Here is a 23,431-nt window from a genome sequence, read left to right on the forward strand (position 1 = left end):
AGCGCTGTAGTAGACAGTCCAGTGTTGCCACCCACACCAGCCCAGGGTAACTGTCTTTCATTCTGGTACTACATGTATGGACCAACTATTGGAAATTTACAAGTTTTTGTCACATCATCATCAAGAAGGTCTCTGTTCTGGTCTAAAGCAGGAACACAACCTGACCAATGGGTTCAAGCCACCAGAACTATTAATTCAACAACAGATTTCAGAATGTCTATAACTGGAACTGTTGGAAAAGGACCCCAGGGTGATATAGCAATAGATGATCTTACCTACACTGCTGGACCTTGTCCATTAAAACCAGGATGTGACTTTGAAAGTGGTTTCTGTGATTGGCAACAGAGTACAGCTGATGATTTCAATTGGTCAATAGGTGTAAATGGTACAACATCAAGGGGAACTGGTCCCCCATTCGATCACACATATGGATCCAGCTCAGGTCACTATGCTTATATTGAAACTTCAGGACAACAACCTAATAACAGAGCAGTACTTACAACTCCTACAATTCTAGGACAGGCATACCAGGCTAAGTGTATGCAGTTCTGGTATCACATGTATGGCACAACAATTGGGTCTTTAAATATCTATATCCAAAATAATGGATCACAAGCACGTCAAATTTGGTCAAGGACAGGAAACCAACAAAACATTTGGAGGCATGGACAAGTCAACATAAACAATTACGGACCTTACAAAGTTTTAATTGAAGGGGTCAGAGGTCTTAGTTACCAGGGTGATATTGCCATTGACGATGTTGTTATTACTGATGGTTCGTGTTCTCCTGCAGGAACTTGTAATTTTGAACAGGATACCTGTGGATGGACCAATGCTTTGGTAGGAGATAATTTTGATTGGCAGAGAGATTATGGTGGAACAAGAAGTTCTAGGACTGGACCTAATGTAGATCATACCCTAGGAACTGTTCAAGGTCATTATATGTACATTGAAACATCAGGTAGTGGAAGAACCATTGGTGAGAAGGCATGGTTGGTCAGTGATATTATGAAACCAATAACCAGTGGCTGCATGAATTTCTGGTACCACATGTATGGAGCAGGTGTTGGAAAATTGAATATGTACAAACAGACATTTGGAACCACATCTATGAACTTAATATGGTCGTCCTCTGGTAACCATGGAAATGTATGGTTGATGTCAACAGTTGCGGTTTCTTCTGCACAAGAGTTTAATGTGATCTTTGAAGGAGTGTATGGAGGAAATTATACTGGAGACATTGCTATTGATGATGTCAGCTTTACAACATATGGATGTTCACAGATACCACCATCAACTACTTCAATGTACCCACCATCCACATCCAGAAGTCCATATCCACCAACAGCTATAGATTGCAACTTTGAAAATGGTATATGTTTATGGAATCAAGATCAAAATGATACATTTGATTGGTCAATGCATACAGGAGCAACCGTGTCGGCAAAAACAGGACCAATATCAGATCACACACTTCAGAACTCAGCTGGACACTACGTTTATATAGAGGTATCAGGGAAAGCAGCCAATAGTACAGCAAGAATAATAAGTCCCAATGTCAACATACGTTCATCTGGTGTGTGTTTGAAGTTCTGGTACAATATGTATGGTGCTAATGTCAATAGACTGAATGTGTACTCTAGAAATGGTGGTGTGATGAGTCAAGTGTGGACTCGACTTGGAAACCAAGGTTTAGACTGGAAGTATGCTCAGGTACACATAACAAATCAAGGACTTGGTCAGCAGCTTGTGTTTGAAGGTGTGGCTGGAACTAGTTATAGTGGGGACATTGCACTGGATGATGTTACATTTAACACTGGAGACTGTCCACAGTCAACTGTATGTGATTTTGAAGATGGCCTCTGTGGTTACACACAAGATAAAAGTGATCAGTTTGACTGGACCCTACATACAGGAAGGACTAATAGTAATAGAACTGGACCTAGTGCAGATCACACTTTCCAGACAAATGAAGGAACTTATATTTACATTGAGTCATCTTTACCTAGACATCAGAATGACAAAGCTCGACTAGACTCACCACTTTATCCACCTACTAGTGGCTCTTGTCTCAACTTCTATTACAACATGTATGGCAGAAATGTAGGAGCACTGAAAGTCTACATCAGACCAGCTGGTATCACTACCTTAGGTCGTCCTATGAGGACATTTGGACATAACCATGGAACTGACTGGTTTCCAGCTCAGCTTACTATCCAGAGTGGTACCCCATATAGGATAACATTTGAAGGGGTTATTGGTAATGGCTATCAAGGTGACATTGCACTGGATGACATCATGCTGCGAACAGGAAGCTGTTCACCTAGAGGAAGCTGTGACTTTGAGCATGATACTTGTGAATGGAGAAACCGTGGAAATGACAAGTTTGACTGGGAGAGAGTGCATGGTAAAACTGTTACTTCAAATACTGGACCACCAGCTGATCACACTTTGAACACACAATATGGAACTTACCTATACATAGAAGCTTCAACACCAAGAAAGCCTGGTGACAATGCTATCATTAGTTCACCATGGTTCCCTAATATTAATTCAAGCAGATGTTTAACATTGTGGTATAACATGCATGGTTCTGGGATGGGAACACTCAATATCTATAAATGGCTGCCAAGACAACAGAAACAGAAGGTCTTTTCTCTGACGGGAGAGCAAGGTACTGCATGGAAACAAGCCCAGGTGACCATACCACCCACAGCATCTGTTGGATACATTCTCTACATTGAAGCAGTTGTTGGTAGTAGTTACCTAAGTGATATTGCTATAGACGATATATCTGTTATTGACTCCAGCTGTGCAGCAATACCCCCAACAACAACTGCATCATCATGTGCATACACATGTACAGGTGGAAATAGACAGTGTATAAGTAGTGACAAACTTTGTGACTTCAACCTAGATTGTTCTGATGGTGGAGACGAAGCACAATGTGGATATAGTTGTACATTTGAAAATGGTCAGACATGTAAGTGGACGAACAGCTCCAAGACTTCCTTTACATGGTTAAAATTCAGAGGTGCTACTCCAGATTCCAACACTGGACCTTCAACAGATCATACAACAAATGGACCAAATGGATATTACATGTATGTGGATGCAAGTAATGGAGGATTTTACAACCATGCATACTTTACCAGTCCCATGTTAAAACAAGCCGCAAGCACCTGCCAAATGTCATTCTGGTATCATATGTACGGTTCAGGGATTGGAAACTTGTATGTGTTCTCCAAAACATCAGGAAGTTCAACAAACACAAGACTTTGGAACTTGGCTGGAGATCAAGGCAACCGATGGAACCAGGCTATAGTCAGAATTGGTAGAATTGATACCAACTTCCAAATGATTATTGATGCACGCAGATCATTCAGTACACAAGGAGATATTGCTATAGATGATATACAGTTACAGGGCTGTGGACTTCCTGCCGTTAGTACATCATGTGATACAACTCATACTTTCCGTTGTCAGAGAGGATCATGTATATCACAGAATCGTGTTTGTGATTACACTGATGACTGCGGTGACAATACAGATGAACAGATCTCAACCTGCAGCGCCTATCCAGGATGCAACTTTGAAACTGGCTTATGCAAATTCCAACAACTACAGGATGATGACTTTGATTGGACAAAGCGAGCAGGAACCACTCCAACAGTAAATACTGGACCAGCAAGAGATCACACACTGAATACAAACTCTGGACAATACCTTTATATTGAAACATCTACACCTAGACAGCCAGGACAAAAGGCACGACTTGCTAGTCAATTCTTTCAAGCAGTACCAAACACTCCATATTGTACAATGAGAATATATTACTTCATGTTTGGAAAAGATGTAAATACATTAGCAATCTATACAAGAACTGTCATAAATGGAGCACAGTTGCTGAGATACAGGAGAACAGGAAATCTAGGAGAGTACTGGGAAAGAAGGGAGATCACTGTGTCATCAACAGCACCATTCCAGTTTATTATAGAGGCAACTGTTGGTCAGTCAGCTTATAGTGACATTGCCATAGATGATATATCATTTACCACAAATTGTAGACCATACATGGGATCAGTATCAACTGTACCTGCAGGCTCTGTGACAACAGTGGCACCATCTGGTAAATGTCCTACAGGACAGTTCCAATGTACCAATGGTAAATGTATCAATGCCGCTTTAAGATGTGATTTCCTAAATCAGTGTGGTGACAATTCTGACGAACTTCAATGTCAGGAGTGTAACTTCCAATTCTCAACATGTGGTTGGGTAGACAAGAGTTCAGGAAGATATCAATGGGACAGACATAATGGATCCACATCTACTGGTCCTAGGACAGACCACACCTACGGCACCTCATCCATTGGTAATTACATGTATGTGGATGCAGGCACTGGACAATCATATGGAAAAGCTGTACTAGTTGCACCACCATTTGGCAGCCTTAATTCTTTATGTCAACTTACTTTCTACTACTACAAGAACACAAATTCGGCCAATTCATCACTTCAACTCTTCTTGGTACCTGCTAATGTTCAATACAATGCAAACTTTGGTAGGATCAGAGTATGGTCAGCTTTTGGTAATCATGGTAACACTTGGAATTTGGCAACCGTTGGTATTGGCAGACGACAACCTGGATACTACCTTGTTTTGGAATCTGTGCATTCTGGGACAGTAGATACGGCTGTTGATGACTTCCATTTTACAAACTGTGGGTTAGGTCCATCAACAACATTCTGTACAAACAATCAGTTTACATGTGCAAGAAAATCTTGTGTCGATCTATCCTATGTATGTGACTATTCAGATGACTGTGGGGACCAATCAGATGAAAAGAATTGTACAAATTATGTTGAACGTTGTAATTTTGAAACAGATCTTTGTAATTGGATTCAAGATGATACAGATAATTTCCAGTGGAGTTATGGACAAGGGAAAACATCAACCACTGGTACAGGTCCAGGGTCTGATCATACATATGGAACCACTGTAGGACATTATGTATACATTGAGTCCTCTTCTCCAAGGAAAATGGGAGATGCAGCCAGATTGAAGAGTCCTGTATTCTCTCAAAATTCTAATAATTGTAAAATAAGGTTCTATTATCATATGTATGGAGCTGATATTAATGCTCTCAACTTGTATGTGGAAAATTATGAGACTGGACCAAGAAGCTTACTATGGACAAAGAATGGTTCTCAAGCTGACATGTGGATAAGAGCAGTGGTATCACTTACTAGCTCATCACCATTTAGAGTTGTAATAGAAGGGGTCAGAGGTAAAGGTTACAAAGGTGACATTGGAATTGATGATGTATCCTTCACTCCAGGATGTCAGGTAGTTTCAAGAGGGAAACTCCCATATGTTTTTACACCCCCAGGGCCATGTGGAAAGGGCAAGTGGCAATGTACAAATAAGAATTGTATAGATTACAACAAGATGTGTGACTTTAAGAATGATTGTGGTGACAACAGCGATGAATTGATGTGTCCTTCATCCTGTACATTCAGCAGCGGCAGCACATGTTATTGGACAAATAGTAATCCAGGAAACTGGACAGTGACAAGCAATGGTAACCCTACACAAAATACTGGACCAAGCAGTGACCACACTTCTCCTACTACAACAAATGGAGGATATGCAGTTGCAAACAAAATAGCCAATGGCACAAGTAATATATTCCGTTTCAATAGCCCCTTATATCATCAAGCTGGAAAGATGTGTAACTTCTCTCTGTGGTACAATATACATGGACATGGATTTAGACAATTCCGTATTCTAATTCAATCTGGTGGCTCAGAAAGCACACTATTTTCACTTTATTATAGTGCTTTAAACAAACAAAATGGACAATGGCAACAAGCTCAAGTGGCATTACCTATTTGTGCGCAACAATTTCACATCATAGTAGAAGCCATAAGTTATGGTAGAAGAGCTGGATATGTTGCAATTGATGATCTTCAGTTCAGTAACTGTGTAACACCCCAGTCTACAGGATCTTGTACAGCAAACCAGTACACTTGTCTCAGTGGCAACTGTGTCCCAATGAACTTGAGATGTGACCTTCAGAATGATTGTTGTGATGGTTCAGATGAGATCAATTCCCTTTGTTCTGGATACAACCAGTGTACTTTTGAATACACAATGTGTGGCTGGCAGCAATTGAAAAATGATCAGTTTGATTGGATTAAAAAGAGAGGCCCTACTTCTTCATCTGGAACAGGTCCAAGTCAGGATCATACGACAGGTTCAAGGTCAGGCTATTATCTATATATAGAATCATCTAGACCTAGAAAGCAGAATGACACAGCTAGCATTGGTTTGTACTTGCCATCACCAACTGGCCAGTGTTCAATGAGGTTCTGGTATCATATGTATGGATTGAACATAGGATCTCTAAATGTTTATCAAAATACACTAAGTACGGGAAAATCACAACTCGCTTCTATATCATCACAACAAGGAAACAAATGGTTAAGAAAAGAAGTAGTATTAACATCTAATTCGCCATTCCAGGTCATCATTGAGGGCGTTGTTGGAGCCGGTGTTTCTGGTGACATAGCTATTGATGATATAAGTTTCACACCAGGATGTGGTCAACCCAAGTATGTTACACCATCTGTAAAACCAATGACCACACCACGACCAAATCTCTGTCAACCAGGACAGTTCCAGTGTGATAATAACAAATGCATCAATAATGGACAAGTTTGTAATTTCTATACAGATTGTGATGATGGCAGTGATGAGAAGAGATGCCCAACTGACTGTACATTTGAAGGAGGACAAGGTAATTGTGGATTTAATGAAACTCAAGTAGATGGTTTTGATTGGCAAGTTGGAACTGGTGGTGACACTTCAAGACTTGTAGCACCAGCAGTTGATGCTACTAAACAAAATCAAAATGGTCACTTCCTGTATATTAATGACGGAACTGGTGGACATCCAAGTGGCAAAAAAGCTGAAGTGAGGAGTCCAACTTACACAGTAGCTAATGCAGATTGTAAAGTGATGTTTTCATACTACGCATATGGTCAGAGCCTGGGAACACTTTATCTATACGTAGTTGAAGGGACTGTAAAAACACAATTATGGAGATTATCAAAGTTTGTACGCAAAACAAATGACCAGTGGCATACAATTACAGTTGGTATCGGTCACCGTAGCAAACCTTTTAATCTTCTCTTCACTGACACAGCATCAACATATAGTGGAGGTACCGCTCTGGACGACATAAAGTTTGCAGATTGTAGCATGCAACCAGCAGTTTCCACTTGCAACACCCAGACACATTTCTCGTGTGGTAACAAAGCATGTATTGGTTTGAATTACTTATGTGACTTGACTGACAATTGTGGAGATGGTACAGATGAACTTAATTGTGGAACTTACAAGGAATACAACTTTGAGACTGGATTTAGTGACTTGATACAAAGTAATAATGGTGATGATGACTTTGATTGGACACTATTTTCTGGAGCAACATCAACTTCATATACTGGTCCCTTATGGGATCATACAACAGGAACCAGTCAAGGTCATTACATTTACATGGAGGCTTCTGGTAGAAAATTCAATCAGAAAGCATGGTTGATAACCAAACCATTCTACCGTACAACTGGAAAGGATTGTAGTATGAGATTCTACTCCTACATGTATGGACAGTATGTAAATACGTTGACAGTTTATTATAGAATCTACAACTCCGGCTCACCAACCAAAGATCTTTTCACCAGAGCTCAGGAACAAGGAGCATACTGGGAAAGGCATGAGATACCACTGAATGTCAGTCAAAGTTTCCAGATTATCATAGAGGCCAAGGTTGGTGACAGTTACCTTGGTGATATTGCCATTGATGATTTGACCTTCACACCTGGTTGTCAATTTGCCCAGGAAGGCTTGCCAAATCCACCAGCCACTATACCATCACCATCTCAGGGAGCAGTGACCACACCTGTACCTAAGTGTGATCCAGATACACAGTTCCAGTGTCAACAGTCAAACAAGTGTATTCCAAAGTATAGAGTCTGTAACTTCCAACAGGACTGCAATGATGGGTCAGATGAATTTAATTGTGGTGAGTATTTGTAATTTTCTTATTGTAAAGCAATATAATAATTCCCACAGAAAGTAACCAAAAGTTAGGGTGCAATAAATTCTGATATTGCACTAGTGCAATAAATCTGCAAAATTCATGACGTCATCAATGCCAAAATCATGGTTTAAACAAATTTTTACTCTCCAATATTATATTGCTATATTATAAAAGGGTTATTGCATGAATATTGGGGAATATTGTCCCTTGTAGAACATATGTAGTAGCACTTACAAGCTCTTGCAATATAAAATTCTACTCAGGACAATATTCCCCAATATTTATGCCCTATATTATTAAATAATGTACAGTTAAATCTGATTAAAATAAATTGAAAAGATTTACTTGTCCATATAAAGGCATTTGGAAAGTCTTTCTTTATTTTCCTAAAAATTTACAAGGAATATTGGCCTTATATACTTAAATTCGTTGTTTATCTACATTTAAATTTGTGCTTTTAGTCCATATAAATTGATACACCAGTTGTTATTACAACAGCAACAATTCTGTTCAATGTCTTCAATTAGTTTCATGACACTTATAAGGCTTAACATTATAATTACATAAAACAAAATAAAAATTAGAAGTTAGTAGTTGCATTATTGTTTTTTTTCAAACAGTGGAGGTTTCCTGTGGATTTGGACTAGATGAGTTATGTAACTGGAATATCAACTCCTCATTAACTGCTACACCAGATCAAACATACAAATGGAAAATAGACCAAGGAGTTACCAAAATCAAAGGGACAGACTTTAGACCAAACACGGACCAGAGTGGACAAGCTCAAGGATATTACTTGTGGGCTGACAGCTCTCCTGGATCCTTTGACAGCCATACAGAGCTGTACACACCAATAATAGGTCAGACTGGACCCCAGTGTGCTTTAGGATTGTACTATTTCATTCGTGGACCATCAGTAGGAGCTCTTGAGGTGTATACTCTCTTCAACAACCAAACAGATCATTTATGGTCTGTTGAGGGCAATCATTTTGGTAGATGGCAACATGCAAGCGTCTTTATTGGAGCACGTTCAAATTTCCAAATTGTGATACAGGCAAGACGCGGCCGTTCATTCCAAGGAGATATTTCTCTTGACACAGTGCAGTTTATTAACTGTCCAGCACCAGAACCCTTTGTAGGAGGTTGTCAGACTGGACAATTCCAATGTGCTAATGGATACTGTATAGATCAGAATAACCGCTGTGACTATGCTGATGATTGTGGGGATCAGAGTGATGAATATGTAAGTTTTTATTATATTGAAAGTGACAACCAAATTTCATATAAATTTTCCACAGGGATTGTCTCAGATTTTTATGCCCCGGCAACGAAGTTGTCGGTGCCATATAGTTTTACCCTTGTTAAATTGTTGAAAATCTCAGTTATATGGAAATTTTTCTATATGCTTCAGATTTTGAGACTACCATCATGTTTGTGTCCACATGTGTTATTGAAATTGCAGATTTTTCTACTTTTTGAGACAGGGCCATTGGTGTCGCTTTGTCACATCTAGTTTTTTTCTACATTCCCTAATTTAACACAGTATATAGAAAAAAATATTCTGAGATAAATGCCTATGGTATTTTACTCTAGATTACTGCAGAATTAAAATACACAAAAATTCATCAGCAATAGATAACACATGTCAAAAATGTACAAGTAGTTATTTAAGGTTCATATAATGTTGGATTATCATTTGAGTAGCATGACTCGGTTACCAAGAATATTTGAAAAAAAGTGACACCCAAGATTTATGCTCATCTTTATATTTAGTTATTTGTTTTCATGTAAAATGAATGATTACTGAAAAAGTTATCACCACAATTAAAAAGTTATTCATATCCTCAATTGATTTTCAGCCTTTTTGTGAAATATCAAATTTAAATCTATTATTTTTCCTCTCCTCAACAGGCAGAAACATGTGACTCAGTGTACAAAGGAAGGTGTAGTTTTGAGCATGGTATTTGTCAGTCATGGTTTAATGACATCACGGATGACTTTGATTGGAAACTATCATCAGGCTCGACTGCTTCCAAGGGAACAGGTCCAGTTACAGACCACACAACAAGATCACGACAAGGTAAGATAAGTTGTTGAGGTTTACACACTATGTTTAGCTTATTCACCTTTTTAGATCTAAAGGACTATGGATAATCTCATTGTTTGTTTACCAAAATGAAAACAACATTATGTCATTGGTTAAATTTTCATTGTTTAAGAGGTATTCAACCTATCACAAAATATAACGTGACGGTACCCAAATTGCACCTATTTTGACAGTTTTTCACCTACGTTTTTTTATGATCAAGAAGAAAATATCCATACTGTGTTTATTTTGTAGCCCTATCCTTCTTTATTGTATAGGTACACCAATTTATTTTTTAATCCATATTGAGTCATAAAAAAATGGGTTTGAATCAACCTCCAAACTTTCCATGATTCTGTAATAAGGAGTACCCAAATTGCATCCATGCTTAAATTCACATCGTCAAAAGTCTAATAACCGAGCTTTTGTTTAATTTCTTCAAATATTTTAAACAATTGGATATTAGTCCATGCTTACTTTTCATATTTTTCGAAATGGATACTCATAACATATTGTATTTGCTAATTTTGAAAAGATGATGTTTTGATGACATCACACGGTGACGTTTTCGTACATTTTGCTTTTTCAGTAAACAGTCCATCTGTTGATAAATACTGTGAACGTTTTGTGTAAATCTAAATATGTTTACCTATGTTGAAAGACGTGCATAGTATCAAATCATAAAAAAACAAATTGTTTAGTCTCTAGGAAATCTTGTAAGAATACCATTGCTATTTTTTCTAAATAGGTGCAATTTGGGTACTAGGTGCAATTTGGGTATCCTTACGTTAGGTTCAGCTTTTGAAAATATTACCTGAAAATGTATTAGATTAGAATGATTAGATACTGTGGATTCCTTATGGGTTTCCTGGGTATATGTGAACCATGAATTCAAATGTTCAATGAATATCATATTTTCAATTGGCTTTGATTACAGAGATTGGCAAAACCACAAATTTAAATATCCACGAATATGCAAGTTTTCAGCAATCCACGAAAATAAACCAATCCACAGTATTAGAAACAGTGATTTAATAACCATAGGCAAAATTACACTACAATCTGACATGTGGAAATGATGAAATAATTGTTACTTGCTGGATCCAAATATATATTTAAATATCCAAAAAAGTATTAATTCCTAGTAGATCTTTAGATATTTTTGTAACAATAGATTGCTTTTTTCTCCAGGAACCTACCTTTATACTGAGAGTTCAGCTCCAAATAAACCAGGTCAAATAGCAAGATTGGCTTCATACATCATCAAAGGAAGCGTAACCAACTGTCAGGTATTTAGTTTATATACATGAGAATAACAAGTTTTTTTAGTTGTACACTTTATACATTTAGCGAACCCATTCCAAGATAATTTGAATGTCATGAATGAATGATTTACATGTGACCTTGTTTTTTTTTTTTTATTTCAGTTGAGATTTTATTATCACATGTGGGGTCAAGAAATTGGATCATTGGCCATTATAAAGAGGTACAATTATATGTCTGATGGAATTTTAGTGATAGGAAATATAACAGGGAACCAGGGTGACAACTGGATCCGAGGACAATATGATTTAACGGAAGATTCTATAAATATGAATCAGAACTTTGAGGTAAGAACAATATCTTAACTTTTGCAATTATAAGATTTAAAAATTTGGTAGGTTTTGACATATCAAAGCATAGTATAAACAAGACATCTAACTTGTAGGGATTCTATAATTCTATCCCATAATAAAACATATGTCACACTTGATGAGGGGCGTAAATAGGGGTATCTGCTCAGAAGAACTTGAAATAAAATTGCCATTTCACGATGAACAAACAATTAAAAATTTCTTGCATGATGATCGCTTTACCTATATCACAAAACCCGGTAATTAAGGAACTTTTTTCAAGGTTGCACATGAATTAAAAATGGCAAAACATGTTGCATGAAAATAACTGTTTACCACCCTCCTTGATAGATGTTATCTCAAAAATTAACCAGTGTGTCACTTTTTGATACTACTTTCTTGAACAAAACAATGAATGATCATTAATTCAACAACATTTTACTACAGGTGGTCCTTCAAGGACAAATTGGAAATGGTTACCATGGTGATATTGCTATTGATGATATTTCCCTAACACCAGGATGTGAACAAGCACCCATAGGAAGTAAGTTATTTTTATAGTCAACTCTCCCAAAAACTCTCATCTTTTCAAATAATAAATGCACAATGATTTGACCCTATATTTAGGATATGTTCATGTAAATGGTTCAAAGGTAGTTTGATAGTTTGTTCCAAATTTGAATAAACACCATTAAACACTTCTGCCAAAAAATAATTCTGCAGATTTGAGGGTTCAAAGGGAAAGATCACACATTTTATGAATATATGATAGGTTTATGATTATAAAAGAGGCTCCCACAGGGTACCCCCCTTAGGTTGCAAGGTCGCTTTTAAATTCATCTAGAGGTCGTTTTTAAGTGAAATGTACAGGTCGCAGGTCGTTTTTTCCCAACACAGAGGAAGGAAGTCGGTCAGAGGTAGTTTTTTCCAAATTTTACAGGTCGCAGGTCGTTTTTAGATGGCCATCAGGTCAAATGGCATCTAAAATGCCCAGAGGTCTCATAAAATCATGGTGAGAAAAACATAAATAGTTTTTAGAAAGAATATATTTATGCAATCTCTTTATGGTGAAGAAGAAAAGCATTTTATCTATGATGATTTATGACACAGGGTAAAGCAATATCAATATAATTAAAATGAGTAAGAAGTAAATATGATGATCTTATCTTGTAGCTGCATTACCAGGCCAACCTACCAGACCCCCAACAACCGTAGGAGCATGTGGGTCCAACCAACTCACCTGTGACAACGGTAACTGTTACTCAGCTGATCAAAGATGTAACTTTATTGATGACTGTGGAGATAGCACCGATGAAAGATTATGTGGTAAGTGCACATAACATTTATAAGACAGCAAGTCAGCATCACAAATTTGCCAAAGTATCCTTATTAAACTACTAATGAAAGTAAATGTGGTAGTATACAAAAAGTTAATGTGAAAGCAACCTAAACACATTTAGCATAAGTAATAGAAAAAGGTCAAGTACAGATTTTAGTGATGGACAAGTGGACACCAGACTGGTCACCATGAATCTTTTCAACTAATTCAACAGCACCAATTAAATTGTTGATTGAAGATTAATTATATATATGAATATCTGGTTCATGCTTACTAATAAAAAAAAATGATGACCCTGATTAACATTTGGTGCCAAGTTAGTAATGTATTTTATTTAAATATATACTTTAGTGATCGCAATGTCATTACATGTACAACTCATTATGCAATTTTATTCCAGGAACAACTTGTCAATTTGAAAAGAGTACCAGTAGTCAATGTGGATGGAGAAACACAATTAGAGACAATATAAACTGGATACTAAATAGCGGTAAAACACCAACAAGCCGTACTGGGCCTATTACTGATCATTCTGTGGGAACACCACAAGGTTTGTTATTCAATATATGACACTTAGTTTTTCAAAGAAATCTTCATAAGTCTTTTTTTTTTTTTTCATATTTGATGAAATTTTTTCTCTTGTCAAATATTATGCAAAAAGTTGTTGATATAGCATTAACATTTTTTTTTTCATTTAAATCTTTGTAATTTATAAGTAATTGCTCAGAAATCCAATGTTTATTTCTGTTTTCTAAGTTGATTTTTACACTTTGTGTTAAGTTGCTGATTTTTTTATGTGATACCTTGCATCTCTTTTTATTTACATGTATACAAAACATATTTTCCCCGTTTTTTACAGGTCATTACATGTACGTGGAAGCAAGTGGTAGTCGTCTTGGTAACAAAGCCATTCTAATGAGCGACATCTACTCTCAGTCCGGACCATCATGTACGATGACATTCTGGTACAACATGAATGGCAGGAATATAGGGACACTAAACATCATCCTGAAAAATGGTGCAGGACAAAACAATATCTTACAATCATTGACTGGAAACCAGGGTCCGGGATGGAAACAGTTGACAGTTCCGTTGCCAAGTTACAACCATTTCTCAGTATTGTTTGAAGCTGTCCAAGGAAATGGTTACCTTGGTGATATTGCAATTGATGATATACAGTTTAACAGCTGCGCTCCAAGTAAGTGGTATTTTAATGTAGAACCACTGGCTGATTGCTGGTGTGTTTATTTATCAATTGTTTTTCATGAAAAATTATTTAAAGATAGGAAGTTCATATTTATTTGGGCACGAAACTTCATAAGAAGACATTTTTGTTTCAGACATGATAATGTGTAGTTATGATGATCAATTTGTACGTCATATTTCTTAATTGTTCAAGACATGTTCTAACGAGAGAACATTTATCATGCTAATTAGTAAGGTCATGGATAGATTTAACTGATTTCATATTCCAACGGCTGGTTTAATTATGCTAATTAGGAAGGTCATGGGTAGATTCAACTGATTTTATATTCCAATGGATGGTTTAATTATGTTCCTGTCAAATTATTTTGCAGCTATTGAAGTAAAGTCTTGTCCAAACTCACAATTCCAATGTGCTAGTAAGACACAATGTATAGAAAGAAGATACAGATGTGATGAAAAGACGGATTGTAGTGATTCTTCAGATGAAGATGGATGTACCAGTAAGTATGATGAAAGGAAAGATTTTTTAAAACTAAAAAACAAAAGATCAAAGTTACTTTCTTTACCAAAATTGGTTTTTTTTCCCAATTTTTTTTTTTATCTTAATTATAGCAAAAATAAATAAAGAGATATTGTATAATTGACTCCATTTTAAGGAGGATAATTTCTTTGAATAACAATATTACAATTAGAAAGAGAAGAAATATGATTCTTGTTGCTGTCCAACTTTGACCACAGAACTGGATAAACATGGAAAAACAAAATGACTTCTTTTTATTTTTAACAGCACCAGCACGAGGCGACTGTAATTTTGATACCAATTTATGTCAGTGGACCCAAAGCCAGGACGATTTCTCAGATTGGGTATTAGGACAAAGCACACCAAACCCTAACACAGGACCTTCTGTGGATCATCTAGGATCAAACAATGGTAAGAGGTTCAGGCAGTAAACATATTCTATTTAAGAAATAATTCCATCAATTATTAAATGCTCTATATAGATATAGAAAGATGTGGTATGAGTGCCAATGAGACAACTCTCCATCTAAGTCACAATTTATAAAAGTAAACTATTATAGGTCAAGATAAGGTCTTCAACACAGAGTCTTAGCTCATTTTTAACATGTATAGGCAGCAAGGTGTAAAATATGGTAAAATATAATGCCTACCCATGTTAAAATGAGCATAGAGCATGACATGAAGGAATTATTTCAATTCTAATAGACAAATACAGTACTTTTAGGATGAAGCGTATGAAAATACCTAAAAAATGTTTGGCACAGTTTTGTACCTAACAAATTACAAATTTTCTTTAGGAATGTATTCAGACTTTCACTAAACCACAAAATCACACATCCACTAAAATGCAAGTTTTCCTCAATCCACGAAAATTGGTACGGCTTAAATAAAACTATCCACAGTACTCCTATAGACATCTCTGTTTATGTTTATTTTGTGATTTTTTTCAGGTCAATTCCTGTACATAAACAGTGCCCAGATGAGAGCCGGTGACACAGCTAAAATTAATTCTCCTACATTCCCGCCTAGTCGTGGGGTGTGCTATTTTAGACTATGGTACTACATGTATGGATCCTCTACCATGGGTCCTCTCAATGTAAGAACTATTGCTACATTAAATGAAGTAAAATCACAAAAATACTGAACTCCCAGGAAAATTCAAAAAGGAAAGCCCCAAATAAAATGACAAAATAAAAAGCTCAAACACTTCAAACGAATAGATACCAACTGTCGTATTCCTGATGTAGTACAGGCATTTTCTTATGTAGAAAATGGTGGATTGAACCTGGTTTTATAGCTAGCTAAACCTCTCACTTTTCTTGAGATGTTATATAAATAGCACAGAGCTGAGTGGATGATATACCAGATTATTACCCCAAAAAACATTGTCAGCCAATATAAATCAAAGGTTCATAATGTTCGAGGGTAACTTTTTGTTCTATCGCCCTCTCTGTCATATGCAGTTTAATTTATTATACTGAATGAGGGGGGATAGGACCATCGGGACTCAGGGAGCGGTTGTTTTAAAGCTCGGGATTTGGGAATTGAGCCTTTCGGGATCTGGAATTCTTTTTTTTCGGATTTCGGGACCTGAGGATTTCGTGTTTTTAAGGCTAGGATTTCGGGATCAGGACCCCTCCTATCCCCCTCCTGAATGTTCTGTTTTAAGTGTCTTTTAAATTTTAGATTTAATTAAATAAACTATAACATCATATACACATCAAGTAAAGTGTTCAAATGATCAAATGTCTCTGAGAATTCCAATAGAATATAAGCCATGGGATATAGTAAAATGTTTCCCTCATATCAACCAATCAAAGTCAAATGAATTTTACAGTGAAATGTAATAATTCATAATTATATGCCATTATGTCAAGACACATTATTTTCTTTTGATTAATTCATTGAATGAATAAGCACAGTTGTGGATATATCCAAACACAACAAAAACACATAAGTAATCTACAAAGGTCCACAAATGTTCAGTAACAATATATGACTTTTTTGGTGTGCAAAATCTTTGATTACCATAGGTTAAAGTGTGTGCCAAATTAAATTTTGTGGATTGTGAATGAAAATCAATTATTATATTATGTATAACATGAAAACATTCAATAAAAATATGGGTAAATTTTAGATTCCTGTCAAGTGGAATTTGATAAGTGCTGTATGATAATCTTTGATGGCGAAATTCTGCTACAGGATAGATCATGAATTTGAGTTAGGGCAATTGCAAGAGCATTTTAGGAGTGTACTTATTTTCTTTTTCTCAGCAATTAAGAAGTATACCTATTTTCTATTCTCAGCATTTAATTAAATTGTTTATCTTTTCTGTCTCAGCATAAGAAATACGGCCTCTTCTAGCTTTTATATGACAGAATGATAAACTTTCTCTTTGCAGATTTATGTCCAGAATGCCAATGAAACTAATACCCAATTATGGTGGACCAAGTCAGGAAATCAAGGCCCTTCATGGCAGTCTGTTAACTTGTTAGTAGGAAGTAGCCAACCATACCATATTGTTGTTGAAGGTGCAAGAGGTGACGAGGCTCAATCAGACGTAGCTATTGATGATGTTTCATTCACACCAGAATGTGCCACGGGCAGTAAGTCTACATTTTTAGACTTGAGACTATTCAGAGCTCGACATGTTGTAAAAACACCTGTTTTGATGAAGACTTTATGTTTTGCTTTAGAAATCCTTGGTTGCCTATTTCCTCTTGATGCTGTGTCAGTGACATGCCTACTTCTCTAATAATTGAAATATTTTTAAAAATGCCTTTCATGATCTTCCCACATCAGTTACTGTATCATAACAAAACTGTTCCCTGTGCTAAGACAATAGAGTTTGTTCTTTTATAATAGCAATGAACCCAATTTTTATCTAACAGGCATTTATGTACTAGTATGGCGTTCATTATCACTGAACTAGTATATATTTGTTTAGGGGCCAGCTGAAGGACACCTCCGGGTGCGGGAATTTCTCGTTACATTGAAGCATTGAAGACCTGTTGGTTACCTTCTGTTGTTGTCTTTTCTATGGTCGGGTTGTTGTCTCTTTGATACATTCCCCATTACCATTCTCAATTTTATTTGCCCTTAAGAACTGCAAAGAAACATATTTTTATATCAAACAGGCTTTTTCCCTTTAATAGAATAACATTGAACCAAATTTTTTTTCCAAAAGACTTTGTTTGCCTTGTTACATATTCTAAAAATTGCCTGTTAATACATGTATTGAGATTTTTTACAAATTATTATATTTCTCATTTCTAGAACCATACCAGCCAATAAGCCATCAATACTGTGGACGAGATACCTTCTATTGTAAACCTGTCAATCAGTGTTATCCCAACGCATGGAAGTGTGATTTTGTCAACGATTGTCCAGATGGAAGCGATGAGTTTGGCTGTCCTACAACACCTGCACCAACAGGTTTAAAACTCATTCTTATTTATCAAAAAAATAATTATATCAATGCAGTAATGTTACATAGATATAGGAAGATGTGGTGTGAGTGCCAATGAGACAACTCTCCATCCAAATAACAATTTAAAAAGTAAACCATTATAGGTTAAAGTACGGCCTTCAACACAGAGCCTTGGCTCACACCGAACAACAAGCTATAGAGGGCCCCAAAATAACTAGTGTAAAACCATTCAAAGGGGAAAACCAACGGTCTAATCTATATAGACAAACGAGAAACGAGAAACACGTTTATATTACATAAATGTTCATATATGTTCATATTTGATCTGTGTCAATTTATTAATGAAATGCAAATGACTTCATTCATAAAACCAAATAACAATCACAATGTGTTGTATGTGTAAATATAGTTTTACTTCCTATTTTCAACAGAAAAAACATAGCAAATTGCTGGTCAAAAGAATCTATATATACACATTCACAGATAAAGTATCAAGGATAAACTCAAAATACTGATTACTTAAAACATAGTGATGTCCTTTTAAGAGTGGGTCTCATTAGGGTCTAAGCGTGACATGGGATTGTCAATTTTTTGTAAGCGTGACACGTGAAAGTCATATCATTGTGTCATGAAAATGGGAAATGAGGTCTTACGGGACCCAGGAAATGACAAAAAAATGAAAATTGCTTACATATATAGTGAAAGCGGGATACAGGAATCTGACAAAACAGTAAGTGGGATCCGGGATCGGAACCCCCCAATGAGACCCCCTTAAGAGTGACTCTGTTGCTGAGTGGTTGAAGTAGTTCATCTGTGATCACTAGCCTGCCAAAACTGTGGTGGTAAGGTCATAGAGTTCATTGATTACTAGTGTGGTACCATAGGAAAGAAATCATTATTTTTGTGATCACAAAACATATCAATGTCAATATGCTTACAATTTAAGTGTTAAAATTTCATTGATGTAATATATGTTTTTTTGAAAGATAATAGAAGATGTGGTATAAGTGCCAATGAGACAACTCTCTTGTCCAAGTCATAATTTGTAAAAGTAAACCATTATAGGTCAAAGAAGTCTTCACAGTCTTCAACATGCATTGAATTATTTTACAGGTTCAACACTGAAGCCAGGAACTCCCTTAGTACCCAAAACCTTACCTACACCAGGAACAACAAAGAAACCTATGTCAACAGTGGCACCGACACTAACATGTAAAAAGACAGAAATGGCATGTGGATCTGGAGAGTGTATTGCTAGACTTTACATGTGTGATGGAGTTAGTGACTGTAAAGATGGATCAGACGAACCAGCTAGTTGTAGTAAGTATTTATGGAATAACAGAGGGTCATAATAGGAATACCTTCATTAAGAATAGTAGTAAAAAATCTTACCAAATGACGTTAATAATATATCTTTTGGTGTATGATGATTAAATGTACACTTTCTTCCAGACAATAAAAAATCAACTTATTTTGATAAACATAATTATTTGAGAGATCTCACAATAAGAATGTTTAATCACAGTAAAACAATAAAATTTTAACCAGTTTGACCTAACCTTAGCCAAAAATGACCATTTGACTACTAACAGTAATGGGCATTCCTAACCACATTATAGTTCTGTTGTTGAAGAAATGCCGCCATCAGTTATAGATTTGACGGTCACAAATGTAGTTTTACTGGAGACTGGTAGCATGTTGCTCTAGAATAGAATATCTATATCTAACAATTACTATGCATTCTGAATTTGGAAAAAATTCTCTTTTTTTCTGTCACATTACTTTTTCATGTATGTTCAGCATTATTTTTTTCAGTTTTTTTATCTGACTTACTTGACTTAACCACCTCGTCCCATGGCGGTCATAGGGCAACCACAGATTTATTATATAAAAACTAGATATTCTTCTTTTTTTGTTGTTATGTTTTGCAAATTACATTATGTTTTGTGTTTTTTCTTCAGTAAAATGTCATGCTGGTTACTATTGGTGTAACAAACAAAGACGATGTATCAATGCTCCACGATGTGATTCTGTCAACAATTGTGGAGATTACACAGACGAGAGTTTATGTGGACTGCCTGGACAAGGTACTATAACATTTAAAACTAAAATCAACAACATTCAATATTCCAAAAGACATTTTCAAAGTAGTTAATTTAACAGAATGTATTGATTTACACCAATCAAATATTTTTTTTATTAGAATTTTAGTCACAAAATATAGGGGTGCTTTATAGTTATTGGTTGTGTGACATCAACTGTGGAATATTTATGATATTATTCCAAACAAGACGCATTATCACAATTTGTGTCCCCTTGTTAGCCATAACAAATGTTATCGTAAAAATGTGATGACATAACAGAAAAAATATCTGATGCAACAGTGCAAAAATAATAATTATGTGATATCAACAGTTTAGATGTCACAAAATCTCAGGACAAGTGTTCAGATTTCAAAATAGGGATATGGTCTATGCTCAAGTTGACCTTAAAAAAATGATATATGTTGCTTCTAAGCAAGAAAATATAGGACAGCAAGCACCAGGTCAAAAATGAAAATATGATAAAATAACAAATAGTCCATTATACACCACACAGGAACATTAAATAAAATATTATTATACAGTCCAACTTGGATTAGTGAAAGACAAGAAATCAAATCCTTTGTATGGGAGGAGAAGATTTAGATTTAATTTTGTTTTTGATAAAATTCTTCTGACAGATTTTCTGATGAGATATGATTGTATTGTTATAAGATTTAATCATTTATATAAAAATTGAATGCTACTTTTTGTTAATTTATTAGGGTGTAAAAGCGTTGACTGAAGTACATTTTGTATGAAGCGCAGAAGGACAAGTGATTTTATTCAGTTTAATTTAATTCACCTGCGCACTTTATTGTGGGTCCTCGTGTCATCATGCATGATAAATTTTATTGTCTTATGAAATTGCTTACGGAATTACATGTGATGTGCAGTCAGCCAATCAGAATAACCTATTATAATGAAACATACATCTAATGTAATTATTTACAGGAGGAAGTTGTCCTCAGGGTTTCTGTAAAAACTTTGGAACCTGTACAGCTAGTAAAACAAATGGAGCTTCTTGCAAGTGAGTAACTAACAATGAATTGATGTGGATTTACTTGGTACAATTTTCCATCTGAATTTTTTAACTGTATAATGTCATTTCGACAAAAATTGTGAGTGAATATAAAGGAATGGACGAACATATGGTGTACTTAAAAAACTTACTGTCTATTACTATGTTGACATTTTGAAAATAGAGATCAGCAACGGAAAATATGAATCATGCAATACAATATAATCATTCCTTTTATAATGTTATACCAGAAAAAAGATATGTTTATCGATTTCAATTTCATCTTTGTTATCATTACTTTAATAGTAACCTCTAAATTTTGAACATTAAAGTTACATTGAACAATATATTAGATTAAATAATTTTTTTTTGGACCAGATGAGCTGTATGAAAGCCGCCATTTTTTATCTGACATTATTTTCTATTTTTATTATTTATTACAGTTGTTCATCTAGTACTTTTGGAGATAGATGTCAGTACCAATTTGGAGCACAAAGTAACCCAGCTCCTCCCAAGAAAAATAGTATGTTATAAGTTTTGAAATAGTATACTTTAACACATCCTGTACCTTTAGGCTCATTTGTTTTCATTTCAAAAGTCTGTGGATTCATCATCATTCCTTGGATACCAATATTGGTTCATCTGTCACCGTAAAAAACTAGCGTCAATTATACACGCCTTTATGAAGTCATTTACCAGATAGAGGGGATTGCCTGTATCCCTGCACTATTAACGTTCATCAAGCACCTTAATGATCGTCATTGTGCATGATAAACTAGAAAGAATGGTTGTTCTGTAGGTACTTAATGACAATTGCCTAATGACAGCAGTGCTGATTGTCATTTTTGAGTATTCAATTTGCCGAATAATTCGTACAATATAGAATTATGTTTTCCAACCACTCGCTCAACATTGGAATGGTAGTGACAACGCCCCTAAACGCACAAATGACGTTCACTAAAACCAGAGTTTTTGATAAATAAACCACAAAACTACACAATCAAATTTCTGCAAAAAATTGTACCCTGGAAAACCAATAAATCCACAGTACATGAACTTGCTGTCTCTTTTGTGTGCTGTATATCATAAAACAGAGAATTTTACCTATTCTTTTCACACATTAGAAAAAACTGGATTATTTTATGAATTACCACACATTTATACGCCCTCAAAAATATATATTCATTCGTGACAGAGAAAATGTTAATCACAAATTACAGGAATTTTACTTTAACATTATTTAGCCTATTCATTTACCTGACAAACAATAAGATCTTTCAATCACTTTGTAAATGTTTTTTTTACTATTAAAAAGTGGTTAAAACTGAAGAAATTAATGTAGTATTTTCATAGGGAAAGTCATCCTAAACATGCATGAATTATGTGCAATTAGACATGAATCTTACAACCATCAATCCATATAGAAAGTATTGACCAGATAGTATCATCTTACGTTGCCTTCATTCTTCTGGTTAAAATTCTAAAATTGCCTCAAGTGATTATTTTATATGATTATGAGTATGATGTTGACTTATTGTAACATTGCTAACCTTATATTGGTGTTTCAGATGGAACAGCAATAGGAGTGGGAGTTACGGTAGCAGTACTAGCAATCGTTGGTTTAGTGGTTGGTGCATATTTCTTTACAAAGAAACGCAGAGAAAAGTATGTATATTAGGACTCTTCTGTAAAAACAATTTAGGAATGACTGTAGTATTTTTTCTGTCTATGAAGAAATAACATAAAAAAAATTGGTGCGCACTGAATAACATGTAGCGGGTTGTTCAACAGTGTGTACTACATTTTTTATGTTATTTCAAATAGACAGAAAAAATATTACAGTCATTTCTTATAATTTAATTCTAAATTCCATTTTAATCTGTAGAAAACCATAAAAAATCGTTGATGACGTCACCGTTACATGATTAAATTATGTCTATGGGCTGATAACAAAACAACGTCAGCCAATCAAAAGACATGTTACATCCAAAATTAAATTATTCAGAAATATCAAAGTTCTCATGTCTTTAC

At 35.4% G+C, this 23,431-nt stretch overlaps 1 protein-coding gene across 1 annotated transcript in view; it reads left to right on the plus strand.

Annotated features, from left to right (window-relative positions):
- The window catches only part of LOC134684746 (MAM and LDL-receptor class A domain-containing protein 2-like), a 160,945-nt gene that overhangs the window by 135,981 nt on the left and 1,533 nt on the right, over positions 1-23,431 (plus strand). The window contains exons 149-167 of the mRNA XM_063544053.1: positions 46-8,086; positions 8,725-9,347; positions 10,016-10,184; positions 11,382-11,479; positions 11,618-11,800; positions 12,251-12,347; positions 12,977-13,129; positions 13,543-13,692; positions 14,002-14,340; positions 14,720-14,848; positions 15,136-15,279; positions 15,819-15,964; positions 17,270-17,474; positions 18,145-18,303; positions 19,412-19,618; positions 20,260-20,385; positions 21,334-21,409; positions 21,844-21,923; positions 22,969-23,065. Coding sequence (XP_063400123.1) covers positions 46-8,086; positions 8,725-9,347; positions 10,016-10,184; positions 11,382-11,479; positions 11,618-11,800; positions 12,251-12,347; positions 12,977-13,129; positions 13,543-13,692; positions 14,002-14,340; positions 14,720-14,848; positions 15,136-15,279; positions 15,819-15,964; positions 17,270-17,474; positions 18,145-18,303; positions 19,412-19,618; positions 20,260-20,385; positions 21,334-21,409; positions 21,844-21,923; positions 22,969-23,065 — 11,222 coding nt within the window. The remainder of the gene's footprint in view (positions 1-45; positions 8,087-8,724; positions 9,348-10,015; positions 10,185-11,381; positions 11,480-11,617; positions 11,801-12,250; positions 12,348-12,976; positions 13,130-13,542; positions 13,693-14,001; positions 14,341-14,719; positions 14,849-15,135; positions 15,280-15,818; positions 15,965-17,269; positions 17,475-18,144; positions 18,304-19,411; positions 19,619-20,259; positions 20,386-21,333; positions 21,410-21,843; positions 21,924-22,968; positions 23,066-23,431) is intronic.

This window comes from Mytilus trossulus, chromosome 9 (genome assembly GCF_036588685.1).
Source record: "Mytilus trossulus isolate FHL-02 chromosome 9, PNRI_Mtr1.1.1.hap1, whole genome shotgun sequence".
NCBI classification, from domain to species: Eukaryota; Metazoa; Mollusca; class Bivalvia; order Mytilida; family Mytilidae; genus Mytilus; species Mytilus trossulus.